General features: G+C 52.5%; 2 protein-coding genes across 15 annotated transcripts in view; one reads left to right on the top strand and one right to left on the bottom strand.

The window, feature by feature from the left end:
- CC2D1A (coiled-coil and C2 domain containing 1A) overlaps positions 1 to 7,707 on the bottom strand; it is a 25,310-nt gene extending 17,603 nt beyond the window's left edge. For 5 of the 8 annotated variants that reach the window (XM_055238137.2, XM_055238138.2, XM_063616231.1 and 2 more), the window contains exons 1-6: positions 7,415 to 7,546; positions 3,744 to 3,879; positions 1,306 to 1,421; positions 1,150 to 1,215; positions 439 to 573; positions 106 to 340 (exon numbers count right to left, since the gene is read on the bottom strand). In XM_055238137.2, coding sequence (XP_055094112.1) covers positions 106 to 340; positions 439 to 573; positions 1,150 to 1,215; positions 1,306 to 1,421; positions 3,744 to 3,879; positions 7,415 to 7,474 — 748 coding nt within the window. In that variant the 5' untranslated portion in view covers positions 7,475 to 7,546. Of the gene's footprint in view, positions 1 to 105; positions 341 to 438; positions 574 to 1,149; positions 1,216 to 1,305; positions 1,422 to 3,743; positions 3,880 to 7,414 lie in introns of all 8 variants that reach the window. The other 3 variants (XM_063616232.1, XM_063616233.1, XM_055238136.2) reach the window with 2 other exon arrangements.
- The window catches only part of BRME1 (break repair meiotic recombinase recruitment factor 1), a 23,813-nt gene continuing 17,722 nt past the window's right edge, over positions 7,399 to 13,489 (top strand). For 4 of the 7 annotated variants that reach the window (XM_055238144.1, XM_055238142.1, XM_055238141.1 and 1 more), the window contains exons 1-2: positions 7,840 to 8,201; positions 9,012 to 9,063. In XM_055238144.1, the coding sequence (XP_055094119.1) occupies positions 7,923 to 8,201; positions 9,012 to 9,063 (331 nt within the window). In that variant the 5' untranslated portion in view covers positions 7,840 to 7,922. Of the gene's footprint in view, positions 7,728 to 7,821; positions 8,202 to 9,011; positions 9,064 to 13,489 lie in introns of those variants that run through there. The other 3 variants (XM_063616316.1, XM_055238145.2, XM_055238146.2) reach the window with 3 other exon arrangements.

Here is a 13,489-nt window from a genome sequence, read left to right as displayed (position 1 = left end):
TGAAAATATCTCACAATCAGTGCACAGCCTGCACCCCCCTAGAGCAGCATCCTGCCAGACGGCCCACTCGGATCCCATATCAGCCCGGCCCTGCCCATCACCTACCTGGGGGCATCTGGGGCTTAGCCAAGCCTGGAGATGAGGCTGGGGCGGTGGGAGAAGGTCCCTCCAGGGTGACCCTGGGCTCTGGGGCTGACGCGATTCCAGGGGCCGGCTGGGTGGGTGCAGGGCTGTAGCTAGGCGTGGACGCCGGGCCTTTTCCTATGGCCACTGGTGGCGGGATGTCCGCTTCGTCAATGGCATTGCCCTTCCGGATGGTGGCCAGCAGGTTTTCCAGTGTCTGAGACAAGGCGTGAGTATTGGTTTGGGAGAAGCCAAGAGCTTGGTGTGGGGCATCGGGGTGGGGGGGTCCCTGTACCCTGCCCTCTGCCCACTTACTTTAAGCCCCCGGTCGTAGCGCCGCATCTTGGCACTGTCTCCAGCTTGTCTGGCGCTTTCAATTGCTGTCCGATAGAGCGTCAGCCTCTCCTGCAGGGTGGTCTCCAGCCCTGGATGGGGGGCCTCAGGCTTCGGCTGTGGGAGGGCAGGGATACAGTGTGGGTGGTGACCCCACTTGGGATGCCCCGTTAGCCCCTTCTGCAGTTAACAGTCAGCCCCATGTCATCCCTGGACCAGCCTCCCCCGCCCCAGTGAGGCAGAAATCATGGTCCTCATTTCCCAGTGGAGGGAATGAGGTTTCAGAAGCGTCATTGTCACCCGCCTGATATGGGTCACATGGCTGTGAAGGACAAGGGTGGGCCAGGCGCGGTGGCTCATGCCTATAATCCCAGCACTTTGGGAGGCCGAGGCAGGTGGATCACTTGAGGTCAGGACCAGCCTGGCCAACACAGAGAAACCCCATCTCTACTAAAAAATATATAAATTAGCCAGGCATGGTGACACACACCTGTAATCCCAGCTACTGGGGAGGCTGAGGTGGGAGGATCGCTTGAACCTGGGAGGCAGAGGTTGTAGTGAGCTGAGATGGCACCACTGCACTCCAGCCTGGGTGACACAGCAAGACTCCATCTCATAAAAAAAGGCTAGGCCTTGAACCCCGGGCTGTCCGTTGGGTTGTGGTTCAAGGGAGTGGGGTCATCCGCACTGTACCTGGGCCACAGGAGGTGGGGTCTCTGAAGCCTTCTGCTCCTCTCCAAGGACCTCATTTAGCTCCGCCTGCAGGGACACATGGCCGGGGGCAGGACATGAGGGCCTGCTGGATGGGGGCAACCGGATAAGAGCCCCCACTCTGCCCTCAGTGCTCACCAGCAGGTCGTCATCAGCCTCCAAGTCGTCCTCATCCGTCCCCTCCTCCTCATCCTCATCCGGGTCTCTCATGCACAGGCTGGCCATCTTCTCAATGGCCTCCATCGGCAGGGGACCTGGCAGTAGGGGGATGTCCCAGGTGGACCAGGGTCGTACACCAAGAGCCCCCATTTCCCATCCTGGACACGCTAGGTGATCCCACCTCTCGCTGACTTCCCCATTTCATCTCTTCCTTATTCAGCCTCAGGTCTGGGGCCCGGCTACCTGAATTCAAAACCCAGCTCTGCAGACCAGGCACAGTGGCTCACGCCTGTAATCCCAGCACTTTGGGAGGCCGAGGCAGAAGGATCACTTGAAGTCAGGCGTTCGAGACCAGCCTGGCCAATATGATGAAACCCCATCTCTACTAAAAATACAAAAATTAGGCCGGGCGCGGTGGCTCACACCTGTAATCCCAGCACTTTGGGAGGACGAGGCGGGTGGATCACAAGGTCAGGAGATCGAGACCATCCTGGCTAACACGGTGAAACTCTGTCTCTACTACAAATACAAAAAATTAGCCAGGCATGGTGGCGGGTGCCTGTGGTCCCAGCTACTTGGGAACCTGAGGCCGGAGAATGGCGTGAACCTGGGAGACGGAGCTTGCAGTGAGCCGAGATTGCACCACTGCACTCCAGCCTGGGCAACAGAGCGAGACTCCATCTCATAAAACAAAACAAAACAAAACAAAAATTAGCTGGGCATGGTGGCATGTAATCCCAGCTGTTGGAGAGGCTGAGGCAGGAGAATCACTTAAGCCCAGGAGGCAGAGGTTGCAGTGAGCTGAGATCGTGCCACTGCACTGCAGCCTGGGCAACAGAGCAAGGGTTTGTCTCCAAAAAAATAAAAACACACACACACAACAACAACAACAAAAAAAACCCAGCTCTGCAACTTTCTCTCTGTGAGACCTTGGGCAAGTGATGTCACCTCTCTGAGCCTCAGTTTCTCAGTCTGTGACATGGGGATGACAACCGTTCCTCCTTCATAGGTAGGTTGGAGCAGAGGTCAATGAAGCTCTTAGAATAGCATATTGCCCATATCTTGTTATTAGTTATGTTACATTCTATAAAGCTGCCTTGAAGACTAAACTAATGACTATAGGACTGTTGCTCCTTGGGGAAATTTAAGCTTAGGTTCCTGTGAGCCTCCAGTCATAACCTTTTTTGGAGACAGGATCTTGCTCTGTCATCTAGGCTGGAGTGCAGTGGCCCGATCAGAGCTCACTACAGCCTCAAACTCTTGGCCTCAAGTGATCTTCCTGCCTCAGCTTCCCGAGTAGCTGGGATTACAGGCATGCACCACCACACCCAGCTCTGGTCACAAAATTTTAATCAACTGATCAATACACAGCCTTGCCCTATGTGTGTTTCTGTTTGAAGACACCTTACTGAATAGATATCGTTCATTCATTAACTTTGAATTCACAGCCAACAGCACAGTAATTCATGACTGAATGAAGCTTCTCTCTTTTTTGTTTTTTTGGAGACAGGATCTTGCTCTGTTGCCCAGGCTGGAGTGCAGTGGCACAATCTCTGCCCACTGCAACTGCTGCCTCCTGGATTCAAGCGATTCTCATGCCTCAGCCTCCCAAGTAGCTGGGATTACAGGTGTTCGCCGCCAAGCTTGGCTAATTTTTGTATTTTTAGTAAAGATGGGGTTTCACCATGTTGGCCAGGCTGGTCTCGAACTCCTGGCCCCAAGTGATCTGTCCACCTTGGCCTCCCAGAGTGCTGGGATTACATGCATGAGCCAATGTGCCCTGGGTGAAATACTTACGGACTCCAGATTAACTCCTGTAACATGGTTATTATTTCCAGTTTTACAGATGGGGAAACTGAGGCCAAAGCACATGATGTGACGACTCCTCAAGTCACATAACCAGTAAGTGGCAGAGCTCGGATTCCAACTCTCAGTCTGGGTCCAGAGTTGATCTTTTTTTTTTTTTGAGACGGAGTCTCGCTCTGTCGCCCAGGCTGGAGTGCAGTGGCGCAGTCTCGGCTCACTGCAAGCTCCACTTCCCTGGTTCATGCCATTCTTCTGCCTCAGCCTCCTGGATAGCTCGGACTACAGGCGCCCGCCACCACGCCCGGCTAATTTTTTTTTTTTTTTTTTGTATTTTTAGTAGAGACGGGGTTTCACCGTGTTAGCCAGGATGGTCTCGATCTCCTGACCTCGTGATCTGCCTGCCTTGGCCTCCCAAAGTGCTGGGATTACAGGCTTGAGCCACCGTGCCCAGCCTCAGAGTTGATCTTGACCCTCTTACCCAGATCATCGGCTCCAGGAGAACAGGGGTCTTCTCTGTCTTCTTTCCCCTACCTACCCAGTGCCCCCAGTTCTGCGCCCAAACCACTTGCAGGAGATCAGAAAATGTTCTGAAGGTGTGTTAACCATCTCACCTTTGCCTTTGAGCTTCTCCAGGGCTGGGGGCTGGCCCCCGACCAAAGCCAAGAACTCAGCCTCCAGTTCTTCATCGTTAGCTCTGTCCTCAGGGATCATCAGGCCATCTGGGGAGAGGTCAACCAGCAGGCCCAGCTAGGGGGACAGCAAGGCTTCAGTCAGACCTTTGGTTTGCCACATGGCTAGAGGCAGCCATGATGGCCAGAGAGTCCCCTTGGGAGGAAGGAAACAAGGTCTCCCAGGGAAAGCCATTTCCCTGGAGAGTGCCAGGAGGCTGGAACAAGCCCAGAACAGGTGTTCCAAGATAGGCCAGGCCCTCTGGCACAGTTCAACCTGGGGCAAAGGGCAAGAGACCTAGCTCTCTGATCTGAATCCACACTTATGATGTGCTGCTGGGCCAAGTTCAGTGGGAAAAAGCAGGCCCCTGGCTGGGCACAGTGGCTCACGCCTGTCATCCCAGCACTTTGGGAGGCCAAGGCAAGAGGATGGCTTGTGTCTGGGAGTTCCAGACCAGATTGGGCAGTACAGTGAGACCCCCATCTCTACAAAAAAAAAAAAAAAAATTTTTTTTTTTTTTTTCCTGAGGCGGAGTCTCGCTCTGTCGCCCAGGCTGGAGTGCAGTAGTGCGGTCTCAGCTCACTGCAACCTCCGCCTCCCAGGTTCATGCCATTCTCCTGCCTCAGCCTCCCGAGTAGCTGGGACTACAGGAGCCCGCCACCACGCCCGGCTAATTTTTTTTTTGTATTTTTAGCAGAGACGGGGTTTCACCTTGTTAGCCAGGATGGTCTCGATCTGACCTCGTGATCCACCTGCCTCGGCCTCCCAAAGTGCTGGGATTACAGGAAAAAAAAACTTTTTAAAATTAGCTGGGAGTTGTGGTGTGTGCCTATGGTCCCAGCTACTCGGGAGGCTGAGGCAGGAGGATCACTTGAGCCTGGTGAGGTCAAGGCTGCAGTGAGCCATGACTGTGCTATGGCACTCCACCTGGGCAACACAGTAAAGCCCTGTTGAAAGGAAAGAAAGAGAGATGGAGCAGGGGAGGGAGAGAGGGAGGGAGGAAGGAGGGAAGGAAGAAAAAAAAGAAAGAAGGGAGGGAGGGAGGGAAGCAGGCCCCACACTTTGCCCAAAGCAAAGCTACTCTGTACACTTGGGCTTTTCTTTCCAGCATCCTCAGCAGAGGGGGCTGTGTGGGAAGGTTGGGCTTCAAGAGCATGATGGCTTCATGTGGTGGCTCACACCTGTAATCCTAGCAATTTGGGAGGCCGAGGCAGGCAGGTCACCTGAGGTCAGGAGTTTGAGACCAGCCTAGCCAACATGGTGAAACCCCGTCTCTACTAAAAATACAAAAATTAGCTGGGCGTGGTGGCGGCGTCTGCAATCCCAGCTACTCAGGAGGCTGAGGCAGGAGAATTGCTTGAAACTGTGAACCTGGGAGATGGAGGTTGCAGTGAGCTGAGACTGCGCCACTGAACTCCAGCCTGGGCAACAGAGTGAGACTCTGTCTCCAAAAAAATAAAAAATAAAAATAAGAGCAATTAGAAGCCCTGACGACAGGGCCAGGTGCGGTGGCTCACACTTGTAATCCCAGCACTTTGGGAGACCAAGGTAGGGGGATCACCTGAGGTCAGCAGTTCGAGACCAGCCTGGCCAACATGGTGAAACCCCGTTACTACTAAAAATACAAAAATTAGGCCGGGCACAGTGGCTCATGCCTGTAACCCCAGCATTTTGGAAGGCTGAGGCGGACGGGTCACCTGAGGTGGGGAGTTCGAGACCAGCCTGACCAACAGGGAGAAACCCCGTCTCTACTAAAAAATACAAAATTAACCAGGCATGGTGGCGCATGCCTGTAATCCCAGCTACTCGGGAGGCTGAGGCAGGAGAATCGCTTGAACACAGGAGTTGGAGGTTGTGGTGAGCCAAGATCGCGCCACTGCACTCCAGCCTGAGCAACAAAAGCGAAACTCCATTTCAAAAAAAAAAAAAAAAAGAAAAAAAACCATACAAAAATTAGCCGAGTGTGGTGGTGGGGGCCTGTAATCCTAGCTACTCAGGAGGCTGAGACAGCAGAATCGCTTGAACCCAGGAAGCGGAGGTTGCAGTGGGCCGAGACTGCACCACTGCACTCCAGCCTGGGGCGAGAGAGCAAGACTCCGTCTCAAAAACAAACAAACAAAAAAAGAAGCCCTAACCACAATGCAGGTTTGCCATGCAGACCCATCTTCCTATCTTGGTTAATGACCAATCATGATGTGATAACATTGTGTTTAACCATATGAAATTGCCTTTCCTGTAGGTAAAAAATGGCCAAATATTGGCAATTATGTATGGCTCCACCAACTAGTAATAATGATAATAGTAACATTTATTGAGTGCTATGTTGTAGCACTTTCCATAAACTATCTCAATGACTCTTTACAACTGTCCTGTAATGTAGGGTCTCTTGGAGGTCTCCATTTTTTATTTTTTATTTATTTATTTATTTTCAGAAGGAATTTATTTATTTATTTATTTTGAGAAGGAGTCTCGCTCTGTCACCCAGTCTGGAATGCAGTGGCGCGATCTCAGCTCACTGCAACCTCCGCCTCCCGGTTCAAGCGATTCTCCCACCTCAGCCTCCCGAGTAGCTGGGATTACAGGTGCCCGCCACCATGCCCAGCTAATTTTTGTATTTTTAGTAGAGATGGGGTTTTGCCATGGCCTCCCAAAGTGCTGGGATTACAGGTGTGAGACACCACCCCGAGCTTCCATTTTTAATTTTTTATTTTAGAGAAAGTCTTGTTCTGTCACCCAGGCAGGAGCAGAAGTAGTGCAATCATAGCTCACTGCGGTCTTGAACTCCTGGGCTCAAGCAATCCTCCTTAGCCTCCCAAGTAGCAGGACTACAGGCACATGCCACCATGCCCAGTTAGTCTTTTTATTTTTTGTTGAGACGGGGGTCTCGCTTTTGGCTGGTCTCAAACTCTGGCCTCAAATGACTCTCCCGCCTCTGCCTCCGCCTCCATCTTCTGAAGTGCTGGGATTATAGAGATCTCCATTTTACAGATGAGAAAGCTGAGGCTCAGAGCTGTAAAGTCAAGTGTCCAATGTACAGAGGCCAGGAGGGAACTTCAGGTTAGCCAGACTCGAATATCTGAACACCAAGCTATGTCCTGGGCTCCTTCTATCAAAACTGAGAAAAATCAAACTATCTGGTGCCTGGGGCAGAGGAGTCAGGAGAGTGAGAAGGGGCCCAGCCACAGTGCCATAAGCTTATGGCTGCAGCCCTGGATTTGTGTTTAGCCCTGGCCAAGCTGTTAATCCCTATGACCTTGGGCAGATGTCTTCACGTCTCTGAGTCTCAAAGTCCTCATCTGTACAATGGAATAAAAAGAGTCTGACATGGCCCCACTGATGCAAGGGTTTGATGTGTCAAGTCCGAGGACTGCCCCTCCCCGACTGGAGCAGCTGTGGCAACAGGTGGCCCCGAAACCGGGGCAGGGCCCCAGGAGCTGGGGAGCCAAGGCCAGTAGGCCACACTTGGGTGGGGTTGGAGCCTCACCTGGGGGGCAGGGACCGGGGCTTACCTGGAGGGCGGAGATCGGGCTTCCCTGGGGGGTGGGGCCCTTCCCTGAGCGAGTGACGGGGGTGGGGAGGGATCCCCAGGTCGGGCCGTGGGGCGCAGACTCACCTGGCGGGCGGCCGCGGCGCCTCTGCCCGGGGGTCCCGGGGGTCCTTTCCTCTTGTGCATCTTCAAGGCTGGATGCCCGGACCGCCTGTCCCCAAGCCCGGCCTTGCCCTGCCTCCTTCCCCGGGCCCTGTCGCCGTGCACTCGCCCTTCCTGAGTCCTGCACCCCTCGTCGGCGCCCCGCGGCCGTCGATCCCGAGCCCTCGCCTCCCTGCTTGGCCGTCCCACTTCCGCCTCGGGCCTCGGGCGCCGCCGCACCGGAGCGCGGCCACTGGACTCGCCGGGTCCGCCGAGCCGAAACTACAACTGCCGGCAGGTAGTGCGTGGGCGCGCATGCGCCTGGCGGAGGCGGTGCTAACTCTCGCGGGCCGCGTGGGCGGTGTTCGCGTCGCGCATGCGCGGGGCGGGACCTCGCGAGGCGCGGGAAAAAAGCAGAGCGTCCGCAGGTGTGAGGGGCGGCGACCTCTGTGGGGTTCACGGCGTCCCTCAGTCACCGACGGGCTCCGGCTTCATGTGGGCTCTCGGCCTGTGGAGTCCTCACTTTTCGGTGGTCGGCGTAGTGTCAGTGTGGGGCTTGTCACCGGGAGCGGGGTCCACAGCGCCCACCCTCAGGCCTTTCCATCCTTCACCTCCCATCTCGAGGCCTCCAGGCTTCTGTGAGGGCCAATTTGGCCATTTATTTTTTCCAAAAAGAGTAACGCGGATAATTCAAGCGACTTATTCCCAACTGATCCAGGCAGAGCTCGTTTCTGATAAGGACAGAGGGTCCTCAAAGACTTCTGTGGCCCAGGTCCGTTTTGGTTTGCCTCGCCCCCAAGGCTGGGAGAAACCGGCCTATGGCAGCTCTTGCCCCTCCAAGGACGCAGCTGTCCCCTTTAAAGTGGCACGATCTTGGCTCACTGCAACCTCTGCCTCCTGGGTTCAAGTGATCCTTGTGCCACAGCCTCCTAAGTAGCTGGGATTACGGGTGTGTGCCACCACACCTGGCTAATTTTTTTTTTTTTTTTTTTTTTTTTAAGAAGGAGTCTCGCTCTGTCGCCCAGGCTGGAGTGCAGTGGAGCGATCTCGGCTCACTGCAACCTCTGCCTCATGGGTTCAAGGAATTCTACTGTCTCAGCCTCCGGAGTAGCTGGGATTACAGATGTGCACTACGATGCCCAGGCTAATTTTTGTATTTTTAGTAGAGAGGGAGTTTCACCATATTGGCCAGGCTGGTCTCCAGAGGCCCCTGGAGAGTCCTCAAGTGTCCTTGGAAGGGCCCCCAGATAACCCAGTCTGGAGGGAGGGGCTTCACACAGGCTGTCTCATCCTAGGGACCAGAGTCTGGGTCCCTGGGGCTATCTATAAGTACCCCCCCAAGGGCCCATTTGTCTTTCAGGTCCTGGGCATAAGATCTTAAGTTTGGAGGAGGTTTGAATTCCTACCTGGTCATGGCCCAAAGTGGCTGTGACTCTGTGTCCGAATGGGAGCCATCTGACCCCTGGGGCAGCCAAATGAGCTGAGGTGGAGGTGGGGGTAACCTCTGCTCTCAGCCAAAGCCACTGGATATGAACAGAGACAGAGACTGCTTATAATGATGAGAGATTTTGCTTGTTTTCACATTTCTCAAGGGGAAGATAAAATGACTAAGAGGAAGAAGCTGCGGACCTCAGGTACGTTCATTCAAATGGACACTTCTTGATTTCTGCTTCTGCTTGTGGGAAGAATGTGGGCATGTTTATTGCAGATCTGGCTAACATAACTGCCCCAACCTCCTTAAAAGCAAGCAAGGATTGGCCAGGTGCTGTGGCTCGCGACTGTAATCTCAGCACTTTGGGAGGCCAAGGCGGGCAGATCACAAGGTCAGGAGTTCAAGACCAGCCTGACCAACATGGTGAAACCCCGTCTCTACTAAAAATACAAAAATTAGCCAGGTGTTGTGGCACGTGCCTGTAATCCCACCTACTCAGGAGGCTGAGGCAGGAGAATCGCTTGAACCTGGGAGGTGGAGGTTGCAGTGAGCCGAGATGGTGCCACTGCACTCCAGCCTGGGCAACAGAGCAAGACGCTGTCTCAAAAAAAAAAAAAAAAGAAAAAGACAAAAAGGATTTAATTCATGCTGGTAAGAAAAATAGGCGGCCAGGCGTGGTGGCTCACGCCTGTAATCCTAGCACTTTGGGAGGCTGAGGTGGGTGGATCGCTTGAGTCCAGGAGTTCAAGACCAGCCTGGGCAACATAGCGAGATCCTGTCTCTACAATGTAAAGTAAGGAAATTAGCTGGACATGGTGACAGGCACCTGTAGTCCCAGCTACTCAGGAGGTTGAGGCAGGAAGATCGCTTGAACTGGGAGGTGGAGGTTGCAGTGAGTCAAGATCATACTACTGCACTCCATCCTGACTGATAGAGTGAGGCCCTGTCTCAAAAAAAAAGAAAGAAAAATAGAAATAACGGAGAGGGCATACAGGAAAAGTAAAAGTGAAAGTTTTTAGAGATTCTACAAGCCTCTGGTGGGGTCCCACAGCTTAGAGGAGGCCTCCCCGGGCTTCAGGGCAGCGGGACAGCCTCCCTGCGGAACCAGTCCCAGAGATGACCCCTGGAATAATGCTTGATGTACTACAAGGCCACCTGGTATGTGGCTGAGTGTTTTACTCTGGGGCCCAAAACCTGGGTTCATCCCAGTTCTGCTCACTGTGTGGTGGTGGATGAGTTCCTCTGTGCCTCAGTTTCCCCTTTTGTACATTGGGGATAATAAAAGCCACTACCCTTTCCTTTAGAGCAGTGTTTCTCAACTAGGTGAGAGGAAGGGATTTTGACCCCCAGGGGACAGCTGGCAATGTTTGGAGACTTTATTTTTTTTTTGGAGACCAAGTCTGACTCTGTCGTCCAGGCTGGAGTGCAGTAGCAAGATCTTGGCTCACTGCAGCCTCCACCTCCCGGGTTCAAGCGATTCTGCAGCCTCAGCTTCCTAAGTAGCTGGGACTACAGATGTGCACCACCATGCCCACCTAATTTTTGTATTTTTAGTAGGGATAGGGTTTCACAATGTTGGCCAGGCTGGTCTCAAACTCCTGACCTCAGGTGATCCGCCTGCCTCAGCCTCCCAAAGTGCTGGGATTACAGGTGTGAGCCCCCGCACCTGGCCTAGAGACTTTTTTTGGTTTTCATAACTGGGGAAATTATACTGACATCTAGTGGGTGGAGGCCAGGGATGCAGCTCAAATATCCTACCATGCATAGGATGCCCCCCAGCCACAGAGAATGATCCAGCCCCAAAAGTCCTCCAAGGTGGAGAATCCTGCCCTTAGAGCTCACACGTGGATTAGTATCTGTAATGCACCCAGAACTGACCTAAGGTAGTACACAAATGTATGCTGCTGTTAACAATTCTTCTTACAGACTTTTAAGAAAACTTTTATTTTGAAGTAATCTGGGACTTAAAAGTTGCAAAAATAATTCAGAGAGTTCCAGCTACCCTTCCCCAAGCTTTCCCTAATGTTGACATCTAGCATAGCCATAGGACAGTGATCAACTATAGAACAGCATGAAAAACAGGACAGGACTCCAACCTCGGTACACTGCTTCTAGACTTTTTTTTTTTTTTTTGAGATGGAGTTTCGCTCTTGTTGCCTAGGCTGGAGGGCAGTGGCGCGATCTCAGCTTACTGCAACCTCCACCTCCCAAGTTCAGGCAATTCTCCTGCCTCAGCCTCCCAAGTAGCTGGGATTACAGGCACCAGGTGATCTGCCCGTCATGGCGTCCCAAAGTGCTGGGATACAGGAGTGGGCCACCGCGCCCAACCCAGACTTTTTTGTTTTTGTTTTTGAGACTGAGTCTTGATCTTGTTGCCCAGGCTGGCACGATCTTGGCTCACCGCAACCTCTGCCTCCCAAGTTCAGGCGATTCTCCTGCCTCAGCCTCCCAAGTAGCTGGGATTACAGGCACCCGCCACCATGCTCAGCTAATTTTTGTATTTTTTTAGTAGAGTCAGGGTTTGGCCAGGCTGGTCTTGAACTCCCGACCTCAGGTGATCTGTGCGCCTCGGTCTCCCAAAGTGCTGGGATTACAGGCATGAGCCAGCACGCCCAGCTTAGACTTTTTTTTTAAGATGGTGTCTCACTCTGTCGCCCAGACTGGAGTGCAGTGGCACGATCTTGACTCACTGCAGCCTCCGCCTCCTGGTTTCAAGCGATTCTCTTGCGTCAGCCTCCTGAGTAGCTGGGATTACAGGTGTCTGCCACCACGCTTGGATAGTTTTTATATTTGTAGTAGAGATGGAGTTTCACAATGTTGCCCAGGCTGGTCTTGAACTCCCGGCCTCACATGATCTGCCCGCCTCAAGCCGAAGTGCTGGGATTACTGGGGTGAGCCACCATACCCAGCTTTTTTTTTTTTCTTTTTTTTGAGACAGAGTCTTGCTTTGTCACCCTGGCTGGAGAGCAGTGGCACAATCATAGCTCGCTGCAGCCTCGACCTCCCCAGGCTCAGGTGATCTTCCTGCCTGAGCCTCCCGAATAGCTGGGACTATAGGTGTGTGCCACCATGCCTGGCTAACTTTTGTATTTTTTGGAAGAGATGAGGTCTCACTATGTTGCCCAGGCTGGTCTTGAACTTCTGGGCTCCAGCAGTCCACCTGCCTTGGCCTCCCAATGTGCTCAGAATTACAGGCGTGAGCCACCATGCCTGTTCAGACTTTTTCTGTATATATACAGATACAGGGTTGTTGTATTTTTTTTTTGAGACAAAGTCTCACTCTGTCACCCAGGCTCTAGTACAGTGGCACGATTTTGGTTCACTGTAACCTCTGCCTCCTAGGTTCAAGTGATGCTCATGCCTCAGCCTCCTGAGTAGCTGGGATTACAGGCACCTGCCACCATGCCTGGCAAATTTTTGCATTTTTAGTAGAGACGGGGTTTCAACATGTTGGCTAGGCTGCTCTCTAACTCCTGACTTCAAGTTATCTGCCTGCCTTAGCCTCCCAAAGATTACAGGCATGAGCCACCATGCCTAGCCCAGGTAAAATGTTTTTATTGGAAAATAGAATCATCACACTTATGATCTGCAACCTCCATTTTTCATTTTGCGGTAGATCATGACCTGACCATGTTTACTTGTCAACATACCTATACAATTTAATCATTTGAAAAGAAAAACACCCCAAAATAGCCAGGCTTGGTGGTATGCACCTGTACTCCAGGCTACTTGGGAGGCCGAGGTGAAAGCATTGCCTGAGACCAGGAGTTCGTGACCAGCCTGAGCAATATAATGTTACCCAGTCTCTAAAAAAAAATTTTTTAACTAACCCGTGTGGTGTCGCCTACCTGTAGTCCTGGCTACTTAGAAGATTGAGGCAGGAGGATGGCTTGAGCTGAGGAGTTCCAGGCTGCAGTGAGCTATGATTGCACCTGCACTCCAACCTGGGCCACAGAACAAAACCCTGTCTCTTAAAAAAAAGAAAGATTGTTGGGCACGATGGCTCATGCCTGTAATCTGAGCACTTTGGGAGGCCGAGGCAGGTGGATCATTTGAGGTCAGGGTTCGAGACCAACCTGGTCAACATGGTGAAACCCCATCTGTACTAAAAACACAAAAATTAGCCAGGCATGGTGGCATGTGTCTGTAAGCCCAGCTACTTGGGAGGCTGAGACATGAGACTCGCTTGAGCCCGGGAGAGCTGAGATTGCGCCACTGCACTCCAGCCTGGGCGACAGAGTGAGACTCTGTCTTAAAAAAAAAAAAGGAACAAACCAAGTCAGAAAGACAAACTCCCAATATGATGTAGTAGAGTTCCATTTGCCTATCATTTTCTAAAGTAAGTTAAATTTCTTCAAAATTTTGAAATGACTTTTTAATTTAGTGGCTGATGAATTTAGGGAATGGTGTTCATGTTTTTTCCCCCAAGATATGGGACAGAAGAGGAAATGATCAGCAGATTGAACATGTTTTGTGCAGAGATGAGCAACAGGCTGCTTGGAGGCATCAGAATTTCTCTGACCTTGGAGGAGAAGCTGGGGACAGCCAGGCCCACCCACAGCAGGTCACTTGGGGCCTCTGTTGGCGGTAGACTCCCCAGCTCAGTGGACCTCTGGGCTGGCCCTGGA

The sequence above is a fragment of the Symphalangus syndactylus genome, chromosome 13 (assembly GCF_028878055.3).
Source record: "Symphalangus syndactylus isolate Jambi chromosome 13, NHGRI_mSymSyn1-v2.1_pri, whole genome shotgun sequence".
Taxonomy (NCBI): domain Eukaryota; kingdom Metazoa; phylum Chordata; class Mammalia; order Primates; family Hylobatidae; genus Symphalangus; species Symphalangus syndactylus.
Note: the sequence above shows the minus strand (reverse complement) of the source record. Positions and strands in the feature narration are given on the sequence as shown.